At 37.9% G+C, this 23,680-nt stretch overlaps 3 protein-coding genes across 6 annotated transcripts; 2 read left to right on the forward strand and 1 right to left on the reverse strand.

Moving 5' to 3' along the window:
- Window positions 1–2,403: 2,403 nt before the first annotated feature.
- Window positions 2,404–6,109, reverse strand: sod2 (superoxide dismutase 2, mitochondrial). Its single transcript, XM_015608723.3, has 5 exons — window positions 5,965–6,109; window positions 5,093–5,295; window positions 4,702–4,818; window positions 4,367–4,546; window positions 2,404–2,776 (listed from the first exon to the last, which is right to left on the reverse strand). Exons 1-5 carry the CDS (start codon window positions 5,991–5,993, stop codon window positions 2,631–2,633), a joined length of 675 nt encoding a protein of 224 aa, XP_015464209.3. The 5' UTR covers window positions 5,994–6,109; the 3' UTR covers window positions 2,404–2,630.
- Window positions 6,110–8,539: 2,430 nt separating this feature from the next.
- LOC103037461 (WT1 associated protein) lies at window positions 8,540–16,533 on the forward strand. 4 transcript variants are annotated; one of them, XM_007260857.4, is made up of 8 exons: window positions 8,540–8,725; window positions 10,289–10,326; window positions 10,425–10,480; window positions 10,567–10,625; window positions 10,713–10,840; window positions 11,970–12,148; window positions 14,361–14,515; window positions 15,273–16,533. In XM_007260857.4, the coding sequence occupies exons 2-8, from the start codon at window positions 10,297–10,299 to the stop codon at window positions 15,953–15,955; spliced, it is 1,290 nt and encodes a 429-aa protein (XP_007260919.1). In that variant the 5' UTR covers window positions 8,540–8,725; window positions 10,289–10,296; the 3' UTR covers window positions 15,956–16,533. The 4 variants fall into 4 exon arrangements, with proteins under 4 accessions (XP_007260919.1, XP_049339095.1, XP_022541895.1 ...); XM_022686174.2 differs by lacking the exon at window positions 8,540–8,725 and adding an exon at window positions 8,805–8,860; XM_022686180.2 differs by lacking the exon at window positions 8,540–8,725 and adding an exon at window positions 8,937–8,955.
- Window positions 16,534–16,896: 363 nt separating this feature from the next.
- On the forward strand, window positions 16,897–22,016 carry acat2 (acetyl-CoA acetyltransferase 2). Its single transcript, XM_007260860.4, has 9 exons — window positions 16,897–17,076; window positions 18,099–18,233; window positions 18,439–18,620; window positions 19,009–19,126; window positions 19,331–19,474; window positions 19,646–19,768; window positions 19,984–20,138; window positions 20,398–20,508; window positions 21,124–22,016. Exons 1-9 carry the CDS (start codon window positions 17,028–17,030, stop codon window positions 21,292–21,294), a joined length of 1,188 nt encoding a protein of 395 aa, XP_007260922.2. The 5' UTR covers window positions 16,897–17,027; the 3' UTR covers window positions 21,295–22,016.
- The last annotated feature ends 1,664 nt before the right edge of the window (window positions 22,017–23,680 follow it).

The following is a 23,680-nucleotide window of genomic DNA, read 5'->3' on the forward strand; positions in this document are numbered from 1 at the left end:
TTATTTTACATTGTACTCAACTATTGTAAGTCGCTTTGGACAAAAGCGTCTGCCAAATGTAATGTAATGTAATGTAACCACATGGCCAGGTCCTCCTGACACACTGGACCAGTCATTAATTGAAGAAGACATGTTACAACCTGACCAGGTGTCAGACAGTAACAAAAAGGTTACAGACCCCTAGAATTAAGCAGGATTAAAGCTGTTGCACCATTGAATGCAATGACACTAACAATGGGGTGGGTTGGTACATCTACAATATATCTCTGTAAATGTACATCAATGTGGACATTAAGCATAATGGCAGCGGTAAAGTCCCTTAAATTTGATAGGGATAGTTGGGAGCTGACAGATGCAAAATTTGAAGGGTTAACACCTACAAATTAAACCTATATGGAGAGTTTTCTGTAAAGGGTACAGTAAAAATTTACAAATGTGAAAAACAATTTTTTTATTTGTTTATTTTACATTAATATACTTATATTTCAATGTTTTAATAAACAAAAAGTCATTCCAATGCACGTTAGCTGACTAAAAATTACATTAAAACATATCCTGGTCTTTATGGTTTGTAACCAGTAGATCTGAAGTTCTGAATTATAATGGATTATTTAAAGATTAAAAGGTTTTAAGCAAGGATTAGCATTTTTTGCTCCTGTGCTCACCTCCAGTTTGGAAGTGTTATGCTTTCAGTCACCTCTACATGCTTTTCTGGACAAGCTGAGATACAGGACCTTAATTAAAACGAAAAAATTATGTGGATGGATGCAACAGAGTAATATTACAGGACAGAACACATTTACTTGGGTTTACAAAGCACTATGCAGTTCTCAGGAGCCATGGGTAGTAGCAATTTGTAGTGTTATTACTTTTCCTATTGTAGGTCAGTGGACCATCACAATGACTTTGAGACTAATATATTAAAGTAAAAATGCTACATAATGTTGCTTTCAGTGCAGTAACGAAGTACGCTTACTCAATAACTTTTCACCTGAGGAAACCTAACAAACTGACAACTTAGTGTAAGCAGAAGCACAGAACTGATGAAGCATCTGCTGCAGCAATTTACTCTTCCATGATTATAATTGAATAATCCACTCCTAACGTTGAGGCAATAGTTTTCTGAGGAGTCAGCCGAAGGTCTAGGCCCCGCACAAATAAACAAAATGTCTAAATCAATCAAGGACTCTCCCAAAAAGAAACATTTTGTTGAGGTAGGGTAATGCATTTCTACAAAAGACAGAGATGTTTTAGCACTGTGGGTATACAGGGTGGTATGCACCACTAGAAGACACAAGTATGGAAGCATTACTGAACAAATATGGGACGGGCCAGTGAGATTTGATTTCCCTTATACGCTCTAATTGTTGACAGAGTGGTGGGTTGGCTGACTGTGTCAACACATCTGGAACTTATTTGGTCACTCTCTGTAAACTTGTCCAATAAAAAAAAACTAAGAGCAATTCTTTCAAAAAATAAAGTGAAAGAAAACCATCTAATGGTTGGGGCAGTGGTGATCAAAGCCCCCTTTCCATCTACCACACTGTTCAGTGGAAGAAACCACTGTCTGAGCCAGAACAGTGTGGTATATAAAAAGTAATAAAGTAAGTAAAAAAAACAACAAAAAAACATCTAATCACAGTCACATTTTATTGTGTAGTGTCATTGGGGACACTAATGCCAATAGTTGTGGCAATAATTCCTTCACACTAACTGAAAGGATGGTTCACTTTAGTTTGAAGTTTAATTAGATTTTATTTTATTTATTTTCTGCTAAAATGTTTTGAAAAACCATTCAGTAAAAGGTGCAGCTTGTGCCAAAAACCAATAGGGGTTAATCACTCAAATACTCAGGTTAATTACTTTCCATCTATCCAATGGGATGCCAAAACGTGTGAAGAATAAGTAAATAGCACCATCTAGTGATGCATTAGGATGTTCCCTTCCCCACTATCACAATACGATTTTAAACTGCATAAAAACAATAGCTCAAACTAGTCAACATTAAGTGTTTTTCTGTTTTCATACAAAAAGTGTCATCTTGCTTTGATATACTCCTCGTTAGTAATCATTGCCATGAATGATCCTGTGTGCCAGGAAATATGATGCCTTACTTCAGAAGCCAAGCCCTATAGGCAGGGCCAGTGCATGTGTCTGATTAAAACAATACAGATCTGATCTCAGGTCGTAACACAGTCTATATGACATCATTAACTGAAATTGGTCTATTTTCCATCCCTCATGATATTGCGTCTGAGGCATGCAATGATGATGAAGTCCAAATGTTGTACTTTTCCTACATTCACCTCACATAAAAGCTCACCATAACCATTAAGCTGTCCCAAAACAATGTTGTGTTTTGATTCATCTGTTTTTGAGTACGTAAAAGCCATCAACACAGTGTTAGTTCAAATAATGTTTTAATTACATACTCTGACAATACAAACTTACACCATCTTAGTTACTCCATGGCAACTATTTCTGACAAACAACCTTTTTTGATCTTGCCAAAAACGATTCCTCATGGTTCTGTACTAGTCATTACAGGATCTGATTGCAACAATGTGTCGGGCTATTTGTGCGTTCTGTAAGAAAAATGTTAGGAGAACTCTTAATCACAGGTGTATCATCTACTTCTTTGCAGCTTGAAAGCGTTCATTAACATTCTCCCAGTTCACAATGTTCCACATGGCCTTAACGTAGTCCGGCCTAACATTCTTGTACTGAAGGTAATATGCATGTTCCCAAACATCAATGCCAAGCAATGGAACAAGACCTAAAAGAAGAGAGGAAACAAAAGGTACAAGACAATATTAGATCAGTTTAAAATGAGTAAATGGTGGATAACATACTACACTATGCTATATTTCAGTGCTGTTCCTACTTCAAAAGACACACCAACAGTTCAGTAAGCGCTTCACTGGTCTAAGGCCAGATACACTGATCAGTAACAATAGCACCACCTGCCGAATACTTTGTAGGTCCTGCTTGTGTGAGGACAACAGATCTGACCTTGCAAGGCATGGATTTCGCAAGACCTCTGAAGGTGTCCTGTGGTATTTGGCACAAAATCTCTTTTAATCAGGATCCTCAAATCCTCAACATCAGCCTCTGTCTCAGACATTATCCTCGGTCACTTTCATGGTCATGAGTAGGGGTGTGCCATATCATATCGTATGCGATAATATCGCCAACTTTTTTAAATATCGTGAACGACATTATACACTGAAATATCGGCCATATCACCCACCCCTAATCACATCAGGGTACTAATTTTTTTAGCAAAAGAAAATTTCACACTCTTCTCATATTTCATCAAATAGCTACTAGAGACAGATTATATATGTCCAGAATCATTTATTTTACTTCAATCCTGGATATATGGAGATATTTAGAGTGCATTATTAGTATCATGACATCTGGATCATTGACTTCTGTTACAAATCTGATAAAATTATTTTTTTATTTTTTAGAATCTGTTAGGGGTGTGCCATATCATATCGTATGCAATAATAAAATTTTATTTTTTATTTTGTTGCAGTAGTGCATACTTAAAATAGTTTTTTTAATTCAGTGTTTTGTCATATCGCCAAGAGTATCGTTATCGCGAAAATATGACGAAATATCGCCCACCCCTAGTCATGAGATGTGATCACATTAATGACTAAAACCACTATAATCTACCACTACAATAGGTAAACTATCAATATATTTGTGGGGGGAAAAACATTTTCCTTCACAGCATGGGAAATATAAAGGTTTTTCAATGTTAATTAGTTTTCCCCATTCCATTGTTCTGTAAACTATCAGTGATTCTGCACTACTACAGTTAGGGCACTAATGTTTTTTGAAGATTATAAAATTACACATCAGGGTGATCTTCACATCATCCAAAACAAAAGTGTATAAAATGCTGATTTATTTTATTTATATATGGGTTTATACTGCTAAAGAGCCTGGGGTAAAACTGACCCTCAAAACACTGATGCATACAACATGTGTACACGTTTACAGGACATTGAAAACACATCATGCTAACCCAGTTGTCCCTATTAAAATTAGGAATGTTAAAAAAAAATGATAAAAATTAAATGGGGTCACATTGACCCCAAGCATAACAAAAAGGTTAAAACACATGGCCTTCCCAAACTGACTGTTCACTTGCTGTTTAACATTTCCATTAGGATACATCAACATACACCATTTGGACCAGACTACTTATCTTATTCACTTCATAACGTCATGTGTTATAGCTGATTTGTATAGCATGTGAAACTCAAGTGATCCAAAATACTGTTTAAAAAAAATAACATTCTAGCAGGAATGTTTATTTATTTAATTTTCATTCTGCTCTGAAAGCACTTACCAGTGGTTCCCTGTAGTGGATCTTGGTTGGCACAGGCAGCAATTCGCAGTCTGCTGTTCTCCTTATCAAAGCCCAGCCACCCCCATCCTGACCCCTGAACTGCCACAGTAGCAGCAGACATCCTCTCCTTAAACTTCTGGAATGAGCCAAAGTCACGCTTAATGGCCTCCATAAGCTCACCTGGGTAAAATAATGTGTAATATTCATATAAGACATACTATTAAAACCTTTTAGTGTACGACAGCTTGTGAAGATGACATAAATTAATGGTTTGCAACAAACATGATGCGAATGCTGAAAATTAAGAGAAAAATAAAATGTACTGCATCTCTCACCCTGTGGCTCTCCTCCTCCATTTGGGGACAGGTTTGTCCAAAAAATGGTGTGGTTGATGTGACCACCACCATTAAACCGCAGAGCTGACTGAAGTGCCACTTGTGTTGTCACATCACCTACAAAACCCCACCGTTCATAAAAAGAGCAAACCAAAAAAAAAAAGAAGAAACAAAGTACTTTAATTAGGAATGACCAAATTTGTATGTACTTTAATTCATAAAGCTTCTCATAGTATAAGCTTATCACGTTTTTGATCCTTGAGCAATGCTTCTACTTCAAGAGGCTTTGTGAATATGAGCCCAGGTCTTACACAATACAGTAAATACTTCATCCATTTGCTGGTGGCTGAAGCCTGAACACTTTATTGTAACTGGATAAACTTTGATTCACCTTTGGCCAGGGCCTCTTGGTATTTCTCTTCAGTAACGTTGAGATTGTTGACGTATGTTGCATGGTGCTTGCTGTGGTGAAGTTGCATGATCTCAGCACAGACGTGGGGCTCAAGTGCCCCATAATCATAAGGGAGGTCTGGAAGTGTGTGCTTTAGTCTTGAGGCCAAGGCACCCAACAAAGGGTTTAAGGTGGCTGTGCACCTAAAAACAGAAGGAGACAGAGGTGAAATGTGTTAGACAAACTCAAGTACAATGAACTTTGTAGCTAAAACTGTCTGGACTCAACTAACCTAGCTAAAAAAATAGGAGCTGCTTATTGAACTTACCTGTTTAAATTTTGGATTTTGTAACCTAGTTATCAGTAACTTATTCATAAACTTGTGTGAACTCTCATGGGATAACGCTCACTTTTGCTAGTTATTCATTTAAGGTCTAAGTTAGTTAGGTTAGCTAGTTAGCTAATTTGGCTTAGCTAAACATTTTGACGTTGAGCTTTAATTACATAAGCTGCTAAAATAGCTATCCCTGCTACCACTGCCAGAAACGGCTAACAAACATATGAGGAGACTAAGCTAGCCTAGCTAGCTGTTAGGGGACAAGCTAAGTGCTAAAAGTGGTAGTGAAATTATGTGTTTTATAATTATAACTGCAGATAAATAGAGCTGTAAAATGAACAGAGTGCTGCTGTGCTGTAACTTAGCAGTTAGCTGTCTGTCTGACTGCAGGTCATGTGTTACCGCTAACGCTGTCAGCTCACTCTACTCTATAAAGCGCTGTTTGCTAGGCTAACAGCTCACACAGCTTCTGTGTTTAAAAACGCCGAGAATCCTCAACATTTCCACAGACTCCAGTCTAAATCTGTGTCGTTACCTGCGAACATGTCCAACTCTGCCAAACATGTTCTTATTCTCTCTACAGCGGTGTCTCTGACAGTGAGCTCTGAGCAGCTGCGACTCCCCCTCTCACTCACTCCATTCTAACCTGCCCTTGAAATTTCAACTTGAACTCCAGTAGGACTGAACCATTACTCCGTCTGTAGGTAACACATATGTTTAAATGTTTCTCTCTACACATACCACGTCAATTAAAATGTTAAAAATAGTAACATAACGATTTAAAACCGTAAAGTAAACACAATATGTGTCGATCTGTTCATAAAGGTATATAAACGCTTTAATATAAGAGCTGAGAAATCTGTCCCACCCCTAAAAATGATTAGATTAATCCGCACCTCTTCGCTGCCTGGCCTTGTTGTGTTGCATGCTTAGTTTTTTCCAGTGCTGGTAGAGATACCTGCTGTATCACTACATGAAGTGTGTGTGTGTGTGTGTGTGTGTGTGTGTGTGTGTGTGTGTGTGTGTGTGTGTTTGTGGGTGTGTATAATGATTTCAGTCGTTCATGCTTTTATAAGCCCTTTTAAAGTTTTAAGTTTTAAAACAGTGTATTAAAATCAGCTAATATTAGCTAATTGAGCTGTGAAAAAAAACAATTGTATTTAAGGTGTACATACATGTCACAAAAATGAGTACACCCTTCACCTTTTTGTAAATATTTTATTTTAATAGGACAACACTGAACATATGACACAACGTAAAGTGGTCATTAATCTCTACACCGCTGGCAACTAAAGTAAGTACACTTTTGAAAATTGTGCCTAATTACCCCTTCTTTCTCCCCAGTGTCATGTGACTTGTTAGTTTTACAAGGTCTCAGGTGTAAATGGGGAGCAAGCTAAATTTAATGTTTTGAGTACAATTCTCTCATATTGGCACTTCATGGCAAGAAAACCCTCTGAGGATGTAAAAAAAATATAATTGTTGCTCTCCGCAGAGATGGCTTAGGCTATAAGAAGTTTGGTGACACCCTAAAACTGAGGGCCATTGTCATACAGCAGTTTTTAGGACAGGTTCTGTTCAGAGCTGCCTCCCCAGGGTTGACCAAAGAAGTTGAGTCCACATGTTCAGCGTAACATCCACAGGCTTGCTTTAACCATAGATGCATGAGTAGTGCCAGCATTGCTGCAGAGCTTGAATAAGTAAGAGTAAGAGTTCTCCTCCCTTCCGAAACTGGGCCGCATGGCAGTTTTCCATCATGATAACGACCCCAAACATATCTCCAAGATGAGAAATGCTTTGCTGAGGAACCTGAGGATAAAGGTGATGGCCTGGACAAGTATGTCTTTAGACCTACACCCAATTGAGGAAGGTGGAGGAGCGCAAGGTCTCTAACAGCCACTAGCTCCATGATGCTGTCATGATGGAGTGGAAGAGGATTGGCAACCTGTAAAGCTCTAGTGAACTCCATGCCCAAGAGGGTTAAGGCAGTGCTGGAAAATAATGGTGGCCACACAAAATATTTACCCTTTGGGCACAATCTGGACATTTTCACAGTGGTGTACTTGGTTTTGTTGCCAGATATTTTGAGGAAATAGCAAAATATATATATATATAAGCTGTACACTGATTACTTTACATTGAATCAAAGTGTCATATCTTTAGTGTTCTTCCATGAAAAGATTAAATATTTACAAATATATGAGGAGTGCACTCACTTGTGTAAGATACTGGATAAGCCACACACTACACAGTTATCAATACAAAAAAAATAATAGTTATTTAATAATTTCCTTTAACAGAAGCTATGTCTTTATTTTTTGGGTTTATTGTATAAACAACAAAGAATCATAAATAAATATGAGGTTGTTGCAGAATACTCTAAAGTTTGGAGCTGATGACATGGCTTTAACAGTTGTTTATACTGTATAAACTATTCCCATTAGGGCATCAATTTCATAACCTGATTTATTTTACTTCAGGTTAGTATCATGGTGTATTAACAAGACCATCATATTTTTTCTAGCAATAAATGTGGGAAGGAAATAACATTAAAGAGATATCCTGCCAAAAGGGAGTGCAGGTACAAAATAGGTGAGCGACAGTTTCCAAAGCTGTGGAAACTGTGGCAAAAAGAACATTTTCATGAAACGTACATTTTAAAATTTTTGAGCAGGACATAACATGGATAAAATAAATGTCTTTACCTTTGTTAGAAAGCAGCTATTTACTAATTGCCAGAGAGAAAGGAGAATTCCTTTTTCAATTCGTAATTTGCAACAGGGAGGCAGCTACATGCTTCATTAGCTGGAGTTACAGCTCCTGATACGGTCAGTGTAACAGTCCTAAAACTGTAACAGTTATACCCCTTATAACAAGATATCGCTAATATGAGGATTATGACTTCAGTGAGCTTCTATAAGGTATATTATTTTAAGAATAAAAAAAAATACATTACATATCATATACTTTCCGTGAAATATATCTATTCCTGAATTCAGCGTGAATATTACACCTTCATCATTTATTAATCCAGTCTCTCCTGAGCGGGGTCTTGTTTTGAACAGTCGCTGAACTGGTTAACAGGCTGCAACACACATCATGTAAGCCGCCCCGCCCCTTCAGCCTCTGCGGCGGAACATCCATCGTCCTCGCGGTGATGGCGGCTACGCGGAGCTCGCGTTAAGCTCAGGCTCGGGTCGTTTTAAGATTGAAATACGCTATTAGAGGGACGGGTTGCTCGTTAGTAGCGCGCTAGAAGCAGATTGGGTCATCTTGGTCTGAGTAAAGCAGGGCTTGTAAGTATCTCGGGTGTCTTTTTCTGGCTCGTTTCTGGTAAACAAGTTCTGAGAGCTGCGCTGTTGGTCGGAGGGAGAGTCTCTTCCTTTTCCGCCATTTTGTGACAAGAAACTGATAACACACGGAGCCGGCAGGTACTAGTCTAAACGCCGCGCTGGTCTCGGGATTCTGCTCGGGTGTAGTTCAGTGGTTCGTGGGGAATTCCGTCTAAATAGTTCGGGGACTGGAGGTGTGTGTCTGACCCGCCGTTCTGCTCCGCTGGGCTCCGCTGATTTTAACGCGGTTAACGCAGCAGCGCCAGCCCTGCTAGCTCGGTATTAGCTGTTCACGCTGGCTAACGGGCTAACTAGCTTAACTACATTACCGAGAATAAACAGCCAACAGGCCTCGGTTAGGGGTTTAAGGACACGGATTTCTGGCGGACAGTAATGAGAGGTTTTTACTGAGACACTCTAGGTTAGTTACGAACTCGTATGGTCCACAAATGCTAACCAACGCAGTCCAACAAACGTGCGAGGGGCTGTAGTGTATAACATGTTCAGGCTAGGCTAGGCTAGATTACGTAGAGGAGCAGAACGAAACGCTAGCTAACTAGCCAGCTCTTAAAACAGTCTCCGTTTATACATGTCCCTGCTAATGACGTTACAGGCTTTTACCGCTCTGTGCGCAGAGCGCAACTATCTAAACTGTGGTCCATTTTGCTTGTACCCAAAGCACGGCGAGGCTGAGTCAGTGTAACGTTAACGTTTGAGTTCCATATTCTGACCGTTATAGAGGATAAATTCAACAATACACTACGATTGTTGTGTGAAACTTCATTAACTTACTTAGCTATTATTATTTTCTCAGTTTGTTGTAATGAAGAAGAAATGTTTGTCTTTATTTCTTCTATTTTTTAAAATATTTTTTCACTCCAACAACTCATTTCTGCAGCACAAAATAAGAATTTCAGGAAAATTATTTTCTAGATTTTCAGATTTGTCCTTTTTTGTGTATTGTAACAAAAGTTGAATTATATGGTAAGAATTCTAAAATCAAAACAATATAAAGTCATTTTTAAAATGGATTTTTCCTGAAATTCTGTTTGCAAAACACAGAATTGACTAACAGAAAATTGGTAAAATAAAAAAACACTTCTTTCTCATTATAGCTACTAAATGGGAAAATTTTAAAAATGAATACAGTTTTATATTTTCGAGTTTAGCCCCAAATTTAAATGATATTAGTTACACTGACTGTCTGGTGTTGATTTATTTTTGTTCAGAGTTTCTGTTTCTCTGTTTAAATGGTGCTGTAGGTATAACTTGGCTATTATATTGCTTGTGTGCTTTAGTCCATCTAGCCAGCCTAACCTTTGCACCAATTACAGTGGAAGTGAAATAGGTTATAAAATGAACCTCCTACAAAAACGTCTTCTAGTAAAGTGTGTGATCTCGCACTTTATTTCTAATGTGGCCATTTTATGGTATTGGAGCAACCAGAGCTGTATGTTGTGAATCTGTTGTTTTTCTTCTGAAGTAAAACAGTACGTCTTATATTTGTTTATTTTTGTCATTTTGCAGAGATCAAGATGACTAATGAAGAACCTCTTCCCAAGAAGGTGAGCGCATTGGCACAGTGATCTTAACTGGCTGTGAAATATGATGAGGAAATCTCTGCTATGTCAGTTTATTAATGCTTCTATTTCTGGTATTTCAGGTTCGCCTTAATGAATCAGACATGAAGACCCTGACCAGAGAGGAGCTGTGTACACGGTAAGGATAAGTTTTCTTTTTAATAAATATTTTAATTACGGTTCTTTTCTTTAAATAATGCAAAAACATTTTACTTTCCATCTTAGGTGGAAACAGCATGAAGCCTATGTCCAGGTGCTGGAGGCAAAATATGCTGATTTAAATTGTAAGTCTCCGCACATGCACTCTGATTTATTTTCTTGATTTATTGCATTGTTTGTGCGAGCATTTGAATGGTATGCTTTATCCACAGCCAATGATGTGACTGGTTTGAAAGAGTCTGAGGAGAAGCTAAAGCAGCAACAACAGGAGTCTGCACGCAGAGAGAACATTCTGGTGATGAGGCTGGCCACTAAGGAGCAGGAGATGCAGGAATGTACAGTAAGTATTTTTCTTCAGATTTAGATCACCTGACATCTGTCCTACTCTCCTTTAGTCCACATTTAGGATATATATGTTGCATGGAAGTAGTAGTTAATTTATACAGAAGCAAAGATATTTTTGCTATCTCGAATGCATGAATAAAAACTCTTGTTGAGATTTGTATTACTATTCTATGAATGTAGCAGTTATTTTCTTTTTTTCTAATTTGGGCATTGGTGTGTCAGACATAAGTTTTAAATGCCATCACAAAATAAAGCACCTGTGGCCTGTACCTCAGAAAAATTAGTCAGTTTATATAGAGTCAGTCATTAATATATCATTATGCCAATGTAAGCAATTGGAAAACATTAATTACATTATTCAATGAAAAAAGTAAATGAGGATGAGAAGTAAGCTTTCCTATCAGAAGGGCATTTTAAAATGAACATTTACTTTGTTTGTGTACAAGTATGTAAGTATGCTAAGTTATGGGTTGCAGGACTAGTGCTGGCTTTCAGGCTCAGTTGTTGTAGTATAAAATATAAATGTAAATATACATTTTGATCGTACACAATGTTTATCTCATTATTTTGACACACAAATTAGCCATATCACAGTAGAGTTTGATAAGTGCCATGCTGGTAAAACTTTATATGTAGTACAGTGATTTTTATTCTGTATTTTCTGCACTTCATTCATTGAAATAGGACTAAATACACTCTTTGAATATAACCTGCAGCTGGTCAGGATATATACAATATGCTAAAAAAAAAAAAAAATTAATGGTCATTGAACAGCCCCATTTTACATTCATGGACTTAGTAGTTCTGGTGAAGTTATGGATTGACTGCATGCTGTTGTTTGCATTGGCTGTGTCTTGTTTGAATATTCAAATACACAATATGGGTCATTGTGTATACACAATATTTTGGCTGGTCAGTTTTGTAGTAGTAGTCACCTCTACAGATGAATTTTAGAATTAGAGTATATTTCGAATATCACCTACTTGAGTAAATTAAAAAGCATGTATGTATTTACTTTTTTTTTTTTGAGTTTGTAGATGCTTGTATTTTATGTGTTATGTCGATCTATTAGTGATTCCAAACTCCTTTGCAGGCAGATCCTAATGGTATTTCTCCCCCTGCAGACCCAGATCCAGTACCTGAAGCAAGTCCAGCAACCCAGTGCAGCTCAGCTGAGATCCTCCATGGTGGACCCAGCCATCAACTTATTTTTCCTTAAAATGAAGGCCGAACTGGAACAGACTAAAGACAAACTGGAGCAAGCCCAAAATGAACTGAGTGCCTGGAAATTTACACCTGATAGGTAAACTAAAATAACTCCCCCCTCCAAACAAAAGTCAAGACTTTCCTGACTCACCCCCTCACTTTCTCCACTGCAGGAGTGCAGATAATGGTGGGGGAAGACTGAAATGCTATGTTCACAACAAGACTCAGACTTAAAAGCCAAAAACAGAGAGACATTTTTTCTTGTACTGTGCTGCTTTTATCATACCATAATATAAAAGTGAAAGAGAACAGAAACTGAAAAGCCAGTTTTGGTCAGGTGACACTGTTTCAGCTTTCTCCTCCCCACACCCCCTCATGGTACAGAGGCCTGAAGGAATCGGGACTGTTCCTGAAGAGGTGGTCACGGCGGAAACAACCCCTCCTTCCAGCCCCAACAACTCATATTAGACAGTTTGCTGTAATAACTCGTTGGCGGCCATTGAGAGAGACTTGAGCAAGGCGTTGGCTCTGGAGCTGATTGAACTGTAGTTTTAAAAAAAGAAGTCATTGATTTGAACATTTAAAACATGAACCCTATAAAATATGTTGCACAGGAATAACTTCCCTCTTTTACCCCATCAATGTAGAACTCCCAAGACTCTTAAGACTCTGGGTAAGACTATAGAAGCAACATGGGGGGAAGGGGATTGTAGTGTGTTGAAATACAATGAGAGGAGTTAAGATCCTAAGACTCTGGGGGGGGAGGAGCCTTTGTAATGGTGTAATACTTTGGGGAAAGAGTAAGACCTCCTGGTCTTCAAAGACTTTGGTTAATGTCCATCTCATCGGTGAAAAAGACGGTACAGTGTTTAACTTTTCCTTTTTCTCTTTTTCTTTGTGTTTCATTTTTATGTATATATTTTTAACATTTTTGCTTTGTTTATGTTCGTTCTTGAAAATGTTCCTTGCATTTACAGCAGTGTGATTTTAAGAAGAAAAGGGAATGGGGTGGGGAAAAGTAAGAAGCAATTGGCTCTCTGTCTTTCAGAGAAAAACTGTTACATCCTGAGGAATTATTACACTGCTGTACATGCAGTCTCTTTATTTCTATGTGAATGCTCATGTGTCTCAGATAACTATACAAGATGTTTTATATGTATGTCTATTCTATTGTCTTTTTATCACAGTTTGGTGCACGATGGAATTTAGAATGTCCATTTTAGTTTGTCCATTAAGATATTTTTGCACTTATTTTTATTGGCAGGATTTCCCCTGTGATATATTCTAATTGCCAAAATCTTCAATGTTTTTCATTTTCCAGCATTCAGGTGTTTAGTTTTCAAGGGTTGAAACCCAAATCGTCTCTTGCATGGCTAAATTATTAGTTCACAATTTAGATCAAAGACCTCAGCTAAGACATAATCTAATTTTCATTAATATGTGTTTCATTATAATGTACTGAAAATGGGTCACAGGTTTTGTGATTCATTATAAGCTGCCACACAATTTACCAACAGTGTGCTTACAGCAGTGGAAGTTTACCAGTATAAGACTTTTATAGTTAGTTTTTTTTTCTGTATATTATTTAGGCAGTGGGCATTTTTTGTATGTTTTACTATGCAGAAATATAAGTGTCCCACAGCAGCATTACTTTCCTCAGGCAACACTAGGAAATATTAAATTTTGTTTTCTAAATAGGAATTTCTAAGTATATGTTCATTATAAACCTATAACTGAACTGATAATGGCCACACAAACAGTTACATTAAGTGTTTTTGATGTGAAATGTGCAAGAAAAGGCAGAAAAAAACAATAGAACCACAACGTTTTGGGGTTGGTATTTAAATGCAATGATTTTAATTAATTTTCCACAGGCATATTTTATTGGTCTTATATGGGTAGTTTTGACATTTAAGGATGGTGTAATCTGTGCTTTGAAGTTCTCTGATCTTTGATGTGATAAACTATTTGATTTGGAGCCTTTGTTTTAAACTGACTGACATTTCATTAAAATAGCAATATAATATTGTTTTGTTTCTAATTTAATTTCTAATTTAAATGATAAACTAGATTTTTGTAACTGGTATGGTATTTTGGTAAGTGGTGCAGCTGTCACTGTTATCACTAACTATCATAATTGTTTATTATGCATGCATCATTCTGAATGTCATAGGTCATCATTTGAAAACTGGTGAATGTGCCCTTATAAAGCTTCTTCAGTGTTGCCAGTGGTTGGCAGTTGCTCTGGCCATCCGTGTTGTGCCCATGACTGTGTTCACCATGTGATGTCAGACTTGTCTCCCTTGCAGCCAGACTGGTAAGAAGCTGATGGCGAAGTGCCGCATGCTGATCCAGGAGAACCAGGAGCTGGGCAGGCAGTTGTCCCAGGGCCGAATCGCACAGCTAGAGGCCGAGCTCGCCCTGCAGAAGAAGTACAGTGAGGAGCTCAAAAGCAGCCAAGATGGTGAGTGTTAGCTTTTCTGTTATCACACTTTTGTATGATGTGCATCATTATCGTCTGCCATGGTTTGTCAGGAAACACTAATGTAAAATGTCATATAATGATAACCAATAATTAACACTGTGTTGTGATTGTTCCTTATTTTATAGGTTGACTCATTCATTTATAAAGTGCATCGACCAAAGTTGTAGATCATTAATTCATTTCACATAGCCATGACACAAAGTAGGTGTTTTACATGTGAAAGTGCACACACATCTGCAATGTTAAAGACCTGCTATTACAAGACAGTTGTGCAAGATAGCCTGTTTTAATACAATAGAATTCCAAATAAAAATAATCCAAGCCATTAAAAAGTACTGTCTGAAAATGAATGTTAAGTTGAGGAAACAAAGGGTTGTAGAATGTGTAGCTGCTGTCCCCTACAGAGAGCTACATCTTTCTGCTTTGTAGGAACGGTATCCCTAAGGCTATTATGTAGCTGCAATAATAGTGACTAAATTAATAATTACTTAAAAATTCAGTTATTTGCTATTGTAGATAAAGATACAGAAAAAACATTAGGGCAGACAGCAAGGTCGTAAATGGATGTAAATTATATGGATTGATTTTAAAGTAATTAGTAATTCCCATTTCTCTTTAAGTAATGTATAAATGCTTTCACATCGTGCACTTAAATGTTGTATACCCAGGTTTGCTTTTTATACTCATATATTTACGTCATACAAATTTTTACTTCAGTTGTCTCTGTTTTGTTTAGAGTTAAATGATTTCATCATTCAGCTGGATGAGGAGGTGGAAGGCATGCAGAGCACCATCCTAGTTCTGCAGCAGCAGCTCAGGGAAACCAGGCAGCAGCTGTCTCTGCAAGCCCAGGCCCAGGGCAGCTCTAGTGCAGCCGGGCCCAGCCGGACTTCTCCCTCTCCCCCCTCCACAGAGCCGCCCATACAGACTGAAGCACCGCCTGCCATCAGCTCAGCTGGGGGAAAAGACTGCGGGAGGGTGTCCAATGGACCCTCCAACGGAAACTCGTCCCAGAGGGGCGCATCTGCTGGGTCCAGTCTGTACCGTGAAGCAAGCAGTGCAGATGAGGATTATCCACTGTCGCCCTCAGTGTCCAGCCCCACTCATGGGGGCGTGTCAAAACTCTCCAACCACTCTGAGGATGCAGGCAGTCAGTGCGGAGGGGAAGGCTATGTGACTCAGCTGAGCGCAGGTTATGAGAGCGTGGACTCTCCAACAGGCAGCGAGACGTCAGTGACCCAGCACTCTAACGACACAGACTCCAATGCTGACTCCCACGAGGCTGCTGCTGTCTCCAAGGGCAACAGGACAAGCACGCGTCATGGTGCTCAGAACGGCCTGGACTCATCTGCAGCTGCTAATACCGTCACCACCAACTCCTCAGTAGCCTCCAACGCCTCGTCAGGGTCGGTTTTGTAATATTCTTAGTTTCTTTGTTTTTTTTTGTTTTTTTTTTATACTCATGACAAACAAAAGCCACACATTTAGGGTCAGTTAGTTTTTGCTTAAGAAATCGAAAAACTGAGATGTACCGTTTTTTTAAAACCACTTTCTGTCATAACTGACGTTTTTGTCTCGACATTTTCATAAAGCCAATTACTTTGAATGCCAGATGAATGAACCTCTAGATTTGATTGGATGTTATTTTTGCCGTTTTTTAAGGTTTTAAATTGTTCTCCTTCTGCAGCCTTGGCCATTTAAACACCACTGTTTCTGTAAAATTATTTTCACTCACTAAAAACAAGCTTCTGTTGCATCATAACGCTTAATCAAGTCATGAAGCTGCAGGTTGCTTCTTCACTTGCCATGCTGGTTCAGAATGTCCTTTGTTTGTTGATGTTTAAACTTTTTAAAAAAATGTTTTCTGTTTCTCCCCATGATGAGAAGTTTTGTTTAAGTTGTGTGTACTTTTTCTGAGCTGTATCTTGTCAGATTCATATTCTGATTTCAGTTCATTTCATGTACTGACCAAATATCAATAAAGGCTTTTAATGACACTAGCATCATTTCAAATTTATGTGAATCACTAGACTACATAGAAATTATGTAACAATACTTTGGCTTTGCACAGATTTTTCCAAAGTTCTTGTTAACCTAATGAATGCAGCTGTTGCCACCATGGGCAGTTAATAACATGAGTGAAAAAAAGCTGCAGTAAATTAGGTAATTTAGTAGATGTCATAGCAGCAGTATTAGTGTGAAGCCTGTGGAAAATATTAAACTTACATTTTTAAAGCCACAATGTTTTTTTGCAGACCTAAAATAAGCACTTTGAGAAAAGGATAAAGCGAACAGCTGGTCATCCAGGCCTGCAGATGGTGCCAGAACGTGGCTTTGAGTGCTGGCTGGGCTGTGCTTCTGTCTATGGTCCTTTTTAGCAAATGAAAGCAGAGATCTGCTCAGTGGGAGGGAGGGCAGTAATCAGTAAATGGACTGCGACTGAATTTACAGACACGATTCTTTACATTGAGGCAGCACCCAGCGGAGGAAAATGAACACCGAGCCAGTGGTGATCGTGTCTGCGGCCCGGACTCCTATAGGTAAAGTCTCTATCACACACTCACACTGGATGACAAGCTGGATAAGGAAGCAGTCCACGTCTTCTTTATATAAACATGAGTTTTATATGTATGGCGGAGCTTTATTTATTTAGAGTAACTTGTGTAACTCTGTAAACCGTGCAAATGTGTTTACATTACTGTTTTCACTTATTTTAATTTATTTGATTCAGTTAGTGCAGTATAACCTCGGCTCTCGGTGTTTACTGAACACGCCTACTGTAGCCATCAGCGCTGCAGCGCGCCGGCGGATCACGACGCTGATTGGCTCCGCTAGCGCTCTCTCCAGTCACCTCGAGTCGTGATTGGTTGAACTGCTGTAGGACCATGCGTACTGCTCGTCTCTGATTGGCTGAACACAAACCACTGCTGTTGATCTGAGCGGAGTTTGTAGTGACGTTAGTAGATTGAATTAATGATAATAAATATGTCAGATCAGATACGTCTATTTGCAGTGCGTAAATAAAATAATACATCCTTCTAAACAATATTCAGATTATAAATGTTTTCTGGAAACTGTGTGAAATAAATAGCACGTCTAATGTATTTCAGTATATTACAGTAGTGCACTTGCACTATATGTGTGGTTTATGTTAACCCATTATAATGAGTGCATTTGAGCACATATAATTGTCATAATTATGAGGTAGTAAGTCATAATTGTTAGATAGTACATCATAATTATGAGGTAAGTCATAACAATGTGGTAGTAAGTTTTAAATGAGATACAAAGTCATAATTGAGATACCAAGTCATTATTATAAGGTAGTAAGTCTTAAATATTAGATACTAAGTCATGACTTAATATCTAATGAAGTCATTATTATGACTTAGTATCTAATGAAGTTATCATCTGAAGTTTGAACCCTTAATTAGAGGTGACAGTGCAATTAAGCTAATGTCTAATATATTGTGGAGTTATCTTAAGTATTTTTAGAACTGAATACACCTGTAACATAGTCATAATGTAAAGTTGAAATAAAATGTGCTTTTGTCATTTAAAGGGTCTTTCAATGGGGCATTAAGCACTGTGCCCCTTAATGACCTGGGTGCTGTTGTCATTAAGGATGTACTTAAGAGAGCCAGTATAAAACCAGAGGAAGTATCTGAAGTCATCATGGGACATGTGCTCACTGCTGGTAATATATATATATATTTTACTATAAAATTAATAAAATTAATTATTCAGTTTTTTGCTGTTATCAGTTGACATATATGTGACTTTTGTGACCAATGTGATATACAGCACATTTTTGATTTGTGTTTTTGCTTGTGAAATCACAATTACAATGTAGCTTAAGTAATATTTATAATGTGCTAAACCTTTTTGCTTGCTGCCCTCAGGTCATGGGCAGAACCCCACGAGGCAGGCTAGTGTTGAGGCAGGAATCCCATACCCAGTACCAGCATGGAGCTGTCAGATGGTTTGTGGTTCTGGTTTGAAGGCTGTGTGCCTTGGAGCTCAATCCATTATGATGGGGGAGTCCAATGTGGTGGTGGCAGGGGGCATGGAAAGCATGAGCCGGGTATGGTCTGTTTTGGATGTTTTTACTATATTGACTCTGTCATAGGTAATGCATTTACTTCAAGTGTGCAGATTAGCTGAAAGTTGTACATATGCGTGTTAATAGTGATAAAATAGAACAACATGAAATTTAATTTCTGTTTTCTACTGTTTTTTTTTATTACCATATAAAAGAGGAATGATGCAGCCTTATTGTTAGATGCACTGTTTTCTAAATCTGGAATACAGTCAGAATCAAAGCGTATAGTGTAATGTTTTCCTTTTACTTGCTAATATATAAACTAAATGCAGCAGAACCACAAAGATTAAATATGATTAAAATATCTTCACAGATAAGGAATCCCTTGCTCAGTATAGAATGGTACTCATTCATGCTCTTTAAATTTCAGGCACCTCACACAGTTCAAATGAGGGCAGGAGTAAAGATGGGAGATGCTTCACTGCAGGATTCTATAGTGGCTGATGGACTCACTGATGCTTTTCACAACTGCCACATGGGCATCACAGGTAAGTCTGATTTAGCAATATGATTTCACAAGGACCTTACTATTTACTTTAATATAGCAGCATAGTCAAAAACAGCAGCTTTGTTTTAGTACAAAGGTGAAGGGCACCTGGGTCCACTGACTGACATTTATGCACCACACACTAACACACACTCAAAATAAGAAAGACTAATGTACAGTTATTGAACTTGTTGTTTTTCTTCAGCGGAGAACGTGGCTAAGCAGTGGACTGTTAGTCGAGAAGCTCAAGACCAGTATGCTGTCACCTCACAGAACAGAACCGAGGCAGCACAAAAAGCTGGTCACTTTAACCAGGAGATTGTGTCAGTGATTGTTCCTTCAAGGAAAGGTAAGAAAATTTGCTCGAGTTGGACATGAATTAGTTAACATCTATTTTACACTATTAAAAGTGGTTATCTAATTGAGATTATTAAGTAAAAACCAGCAGAAAGAAAGATAATCATTTATGCTAATTACTGTGTCCTATTTATTATTGCATTTATTTTTTTATTCTTATTAGGCCCAGTTGAAGTGAAGGTTGATGAATTTCCTCGCCATGGTAGTAATATAGATGCCATGTCTAAACTGAAGCCATGTTTTGTGAAGGATGGGTCTGGATCAGTCACTGCTGGCAATGCATCAGGTAGATAAACATTACAAAGTCTTGCTAATGATTTGACTGACATGAGACCAAGGCCACTGGTGTGTAAACAATACCCAACAATGTGATCATAAGCATGTAAAGAAGTTGTCTAATATGTAAAGAATTATAGTGTCTGTCTCGTGTCACCCATGTGGTGCTCTGAGCTGGGAATAGTTTGCTGCAGATGTTACCTACTGTCTATTTTCCTCCCTAAGGGATAAATGACGGAGCTGCAGCTACAGTTCTCATGAGCCAATCAGAGGCTCAGAGGCGGGGCCTTCGTCCAATGGCTAAAATCGTCTCATGGGCCCAAACTGGCCTTGACCCATCTATCATGGGCACAGGGCCAATATCTGCTATCAGGAAAGCAGTGAGTATTACCTATAGCCTGGGCAATCCATCAATCCATTTGTGTTTTGTTTCTCCATTGATTTCCATTTGTTGTGAATCATGCTAATTTTAACTGTCTGCAGCCTGGTCTTTAGCACTGGAAGGGTGACATATAAGCATGCATTATTTTATTATATTTTATTTTCCTTTTTCCTTTTTTTTGGACATTTATAATTGCAGTTCTCTTTATTGATGTTTTATTCTATTACTAAACCAGTTCTGTCTCTTTCACTCACCAGACAGAAAAAGCAGGGTGGCAGCTGGCTGAAGTAGATCTGTATGAGATCAATGAGGCCTTCGCTGCTCAGTGTGTGGCGGTGGTGCAGGACCTAGGACTGAACCCAGACAAGGTTTTTAATTTTATTCACTTCACATATGGAAAACACTTCATTTAATAAACATGAATCAACCATGATAGGACACGAGAAAACACTGGTCTTATTAAACACATACACAAAGTATGTGTAAAAATCTAGTCTCACATGATCTTGATTTCTACTCTCTGAATGAATATTTTCACTGAAGTTTCCCAGACTGTTGAAAAAAGGCTATTTGTGTTATTCTTTAATTTGTATATCTATCACTGGGTTAAATAGAGCTACAGCACATGTATACCAATTTGGTAAATAAGTGGTCTTCAATACTAGACCGGCTTCTTTTCACAATTCTATTACATACAATGAGATATATTTTAAAATAATAATATAAGAGAACAAATTAACATTGGTGTTGCTTCCGCCATAGAAAAAAAAGACAAACATTATAATCACAAAACACCCTTATGCATGTTTAAAACATTATGCAATTTAAAACATTATACATATTTATTTACACCAGCTTTCTTAAGATGACTGTTTCATGAAACTACCCCTGAATTAATATGAACATTGCATTAAAATTATGCTTTCAATCTAGGGTTTGTTGTGTTTTACTGATGTCTGTCTTGTTTTCTCATTATTTTGCAGGTGAATATTAATGGAGGAGCTATATCTCTGGGACACCCTCTGGGTATGTCTGGCTGCAGGGTGTTGGTTACCCTGCTGCATGCACTCCAGAGGACTGGGGGCAAAAAGGGAGTTGCTGCTCTGTGTATTGGTGGTGGAATGGGAATTGCTATGTGTGTAGAGAGAGTTTAAAACAATCCGTTCTCACACATTAATGCATTAAAAGCAGCTGCTGATAGGGACAACTGGATCACGTTCGATTTTTACATGAATTCTGTTGGTGTTCATTTATGAACTGTATTTTTGTAATTCAGTCAAATGTTAAATATTTTAGTTAAAGCAATGTTAAGTCAATGAACAGTTAATTCTCAAGAGGTACTTTACAACTTGCAGTGCAGAATATCATTAGTTCTGGTTTAGATCTGACTGGTATGTCTAGAGTGCAATTTTGGGAATGAGCGTTAAACTATTGCACACAAAACTAAACATAAAACTGACAGAAAAGAACAGTCTTATCCTGTACGTCCTGCACGAAATGTATTGTTTTTAAAACCTTTAAACATTCCATGCAATAGAAGCATTACTGTAATACTCACGTTTTGTGGATCCGGCCTGCAGTATTGATCAGACCTGTTGCCAGCAGTAATCACATTCATTATAATGATCGGCCAGGGTCCGCAGAAGAGTACATGCAATAGATCAGACCTAAGAAAACACTACCATAGACTTGCCTTAGAGAACCTTGTGCCATAAGGCTAAACTAGCCTCAGTCCTGTGCTTTCTGTAGACGGCTTTGTTATTGATGTAAGGAGTACTGTACAGTGCTTGTGTTTGCTTGAAATCTCAAGGGAAAATGTGTTTACATATCTAACCTTCACTGTGTATTTCCTCAATAAATAAATAATGCAACGTGAGACCATGTGCTTTGTCTTTTTTAAATACCATTGCATGTACAGTGAAAGCCTTACACTTGAAGTGTTATACTTGTCTGGATTATCTCATAATTTATTACATATAATTACACACAAGTTTTTGCTAAAATGGGCTAAAATGCCCTGTCTTTGTCACTATGTTTATACCCACTGCAATTGTTTATTTTAATTTTAATTATTAAGAGGTAGTAAACATAGCCATTGTAGCTAATTAAACACAAAACACTGTTTGTTGTGCATCCTAATGTGCAGTTACATTGTTCAGGTTCTGGCCTTTTCTAACTTTGGTTTGTCCTAAACATAAGCACCATAAAAAGTTTAAGAGCACTTAGTCACACACCCTTAGCCAGAAACTGCAGCATGCAAACACTATTTAAAGACCTGTTTATAGTAGCTAAACATCTGTCAGGTACTGTAGCAAAAAATGTTTCGCATGATCATTTGCAGAAGGCCTGTAGTCCTGAGATATTATTGGGTCGTCCTGCTTCACAGCTTGTTTGAGGTCCATCCACACATTTTCTCTGATGTTTAGGCCAGGGGATTTGTTCAGGCCATTGCTTGTGAATCTGTTGCACTTTCTGGATTTATCTGTTGGCTCAAGTGAGGCATTCTGCCCAGTTTCACAACAAAGAGCTCATTGTTTATCAAGCAAGATGTTTTCTGCTTAGAGTTCAACGCCAAAATAAATTTGGACAATGACAATATTTGTACTATTTTTTTCAGTCAATTACACAACTTTATTCACTTACAAAAAACACCTCTTTTACATATCCAAATTTATAATGAACACAAATGCAGATTCAACAGTTAAAATCAACTGCTGACATGTTTTATCTCCTTTATTTTTAATTGTAGGATCATTTGAATAAAAGGCCATAATACTGCTCAATAGTCAATCTTCCAATTACTTTTGAGCCTGTGGAAAGGAAGGGAGTACTAAATAATAAACTATAATAATCAGACAGATGGCGCCAAACTGTAATGTAATTTTTTTGTAGGCCCCAGAACAGAAACAGCAGCTATAGTGTATGAATGTGAGTGTTTTTTTTTTACACTTTAGTCTACTGCAGTCTGTCTCAGAGTGCTTAAGACTGGATTTAGTGTAATGAGGAGTAGAAACACAGACAGTAGGATAAACAGAAGGGTGAGAGCCGGTGCCGTGATCCACCTGCCAAATGTGCTAGTGAACAGCTTAGAGAGAGAGGGAGAGACAGAGAGACTGATATACAGCTCTGAATTAGTTTCTCTGATTTTGCTATTTAAAGGTATATATTTGATTAAAATGAACATTGTTGTTTTATTCTATAAACTACAGACAACTTTTCTCATCTCAACTTTTCTGTCATTTAGAGAATTTTTTTTGCAGAAAATGAGAAATGGCTGAAATAACAAAAAAGATGCAGAGCTTTCAGACCTCAAGTAATGCAAAAAAAAAAAGAAAAAAAAAGTTCAGAAAGTTTTAAGAGTTCAGAAATCAATATTTGGTGAAAAACACTGTTTTTTAAATCAAAGTTTTCGTGCATCCTTGCATGTTCTCCTCCAGTCTTACACACTGCTTTTGGATAACTTTATCCCACTTCTGGTCATGGGCGTGGTAGTGGGGGGAAAAGTGGACCTGACTACCCAGGGCCCGAGTAGGGAGAGGG

This window comes from Astyanax mexicanus, chromosome 1 (genome assembly GCF_023375975.1).
Source record: "Astyanax mexicanus isolate ESR-SI-001 chromosome 1, AstMex3_surface, whole genome shotgun sequence".
NCBI classification, from domain to species: Eukaryota; Metazoa; Chordata; class Actinopteri; order Characiformes; family Acestrorhamphidae; genus Astyanax; species Astyanax mexicanus.

What these genes read in the sequence shown, in the direction of transcription:
- acat2 (XM_007260860.4), top strand. Translation starts at nt 17,028, where the DNA reads ATGAACACCGAGCCAGTGGTGATCGTGTCTGCGGCCCGGACTCCTATA. An exon ending in TGCGGCCCGGACTCCTATAG is followed by an intron (nt 17,077 to 18,098) that starts GTAAAGTCTCTA and finishes TGTCATTTAAAG; the next exon opens with GGTCTTTCAATGGGGCATTA. An exon ending in GCATGGAAAGCATGAGCCGG is followed by an intron (nt 18,621 to 19,008) that starts GTATGGTCTGTT and finishes TTTAAATTTCAG; the next exon opens with GCACCTCACACAGTTCAAAT.
- LOC103037461 (XM_007260857.4), top strand. Translation starts at nt 10,297, where the DNA reads ATGACTAATGAAGAACCTCTTCCCAAGAAG. An exon ending in AGAGAGGAGCTGTGTACACG is followed by an intron (nt 10,481 to 10,566) that starts GTAAGGATAAGT and finishes TTTCCATCTTAG; the next exon opens with GTGGAAACAGCATGAAGCCT. An exon ending in TGGAAATTTACACCTGATAG is followed by an intron (nt 12,149 to 14,360) that starts GTAAACTAAAAT and finishes TCTCCCTTGCAG; the next exon opens with CCAGACTGGTAAGAAGCTGA.
- sod2 (XM_015608723.3), bottom strand. Translation starts at nt 5,993, where the DNA reads ATGTTTGGCAGAGTTGGACATGTTCGCAG. An exon ending in CCAAGAGGCCCTGGCCAAAG is followed by an intron (nt 4,819 to 5,092) that starts GTGAATCAAAGT and finishes GGGGTTTTGTAG; the next exon opens with GTGATGTGACAACACAAGTG. An exon ending in TCCACTACAGGGAACCACTG is followed by an intron (nt 2,777 to 4,366) that starts GTAAGTGCTTTC and finishes CTCTTCTTTTAG; the next exon opens with GTCTTGTTCCATTGCTTGGC.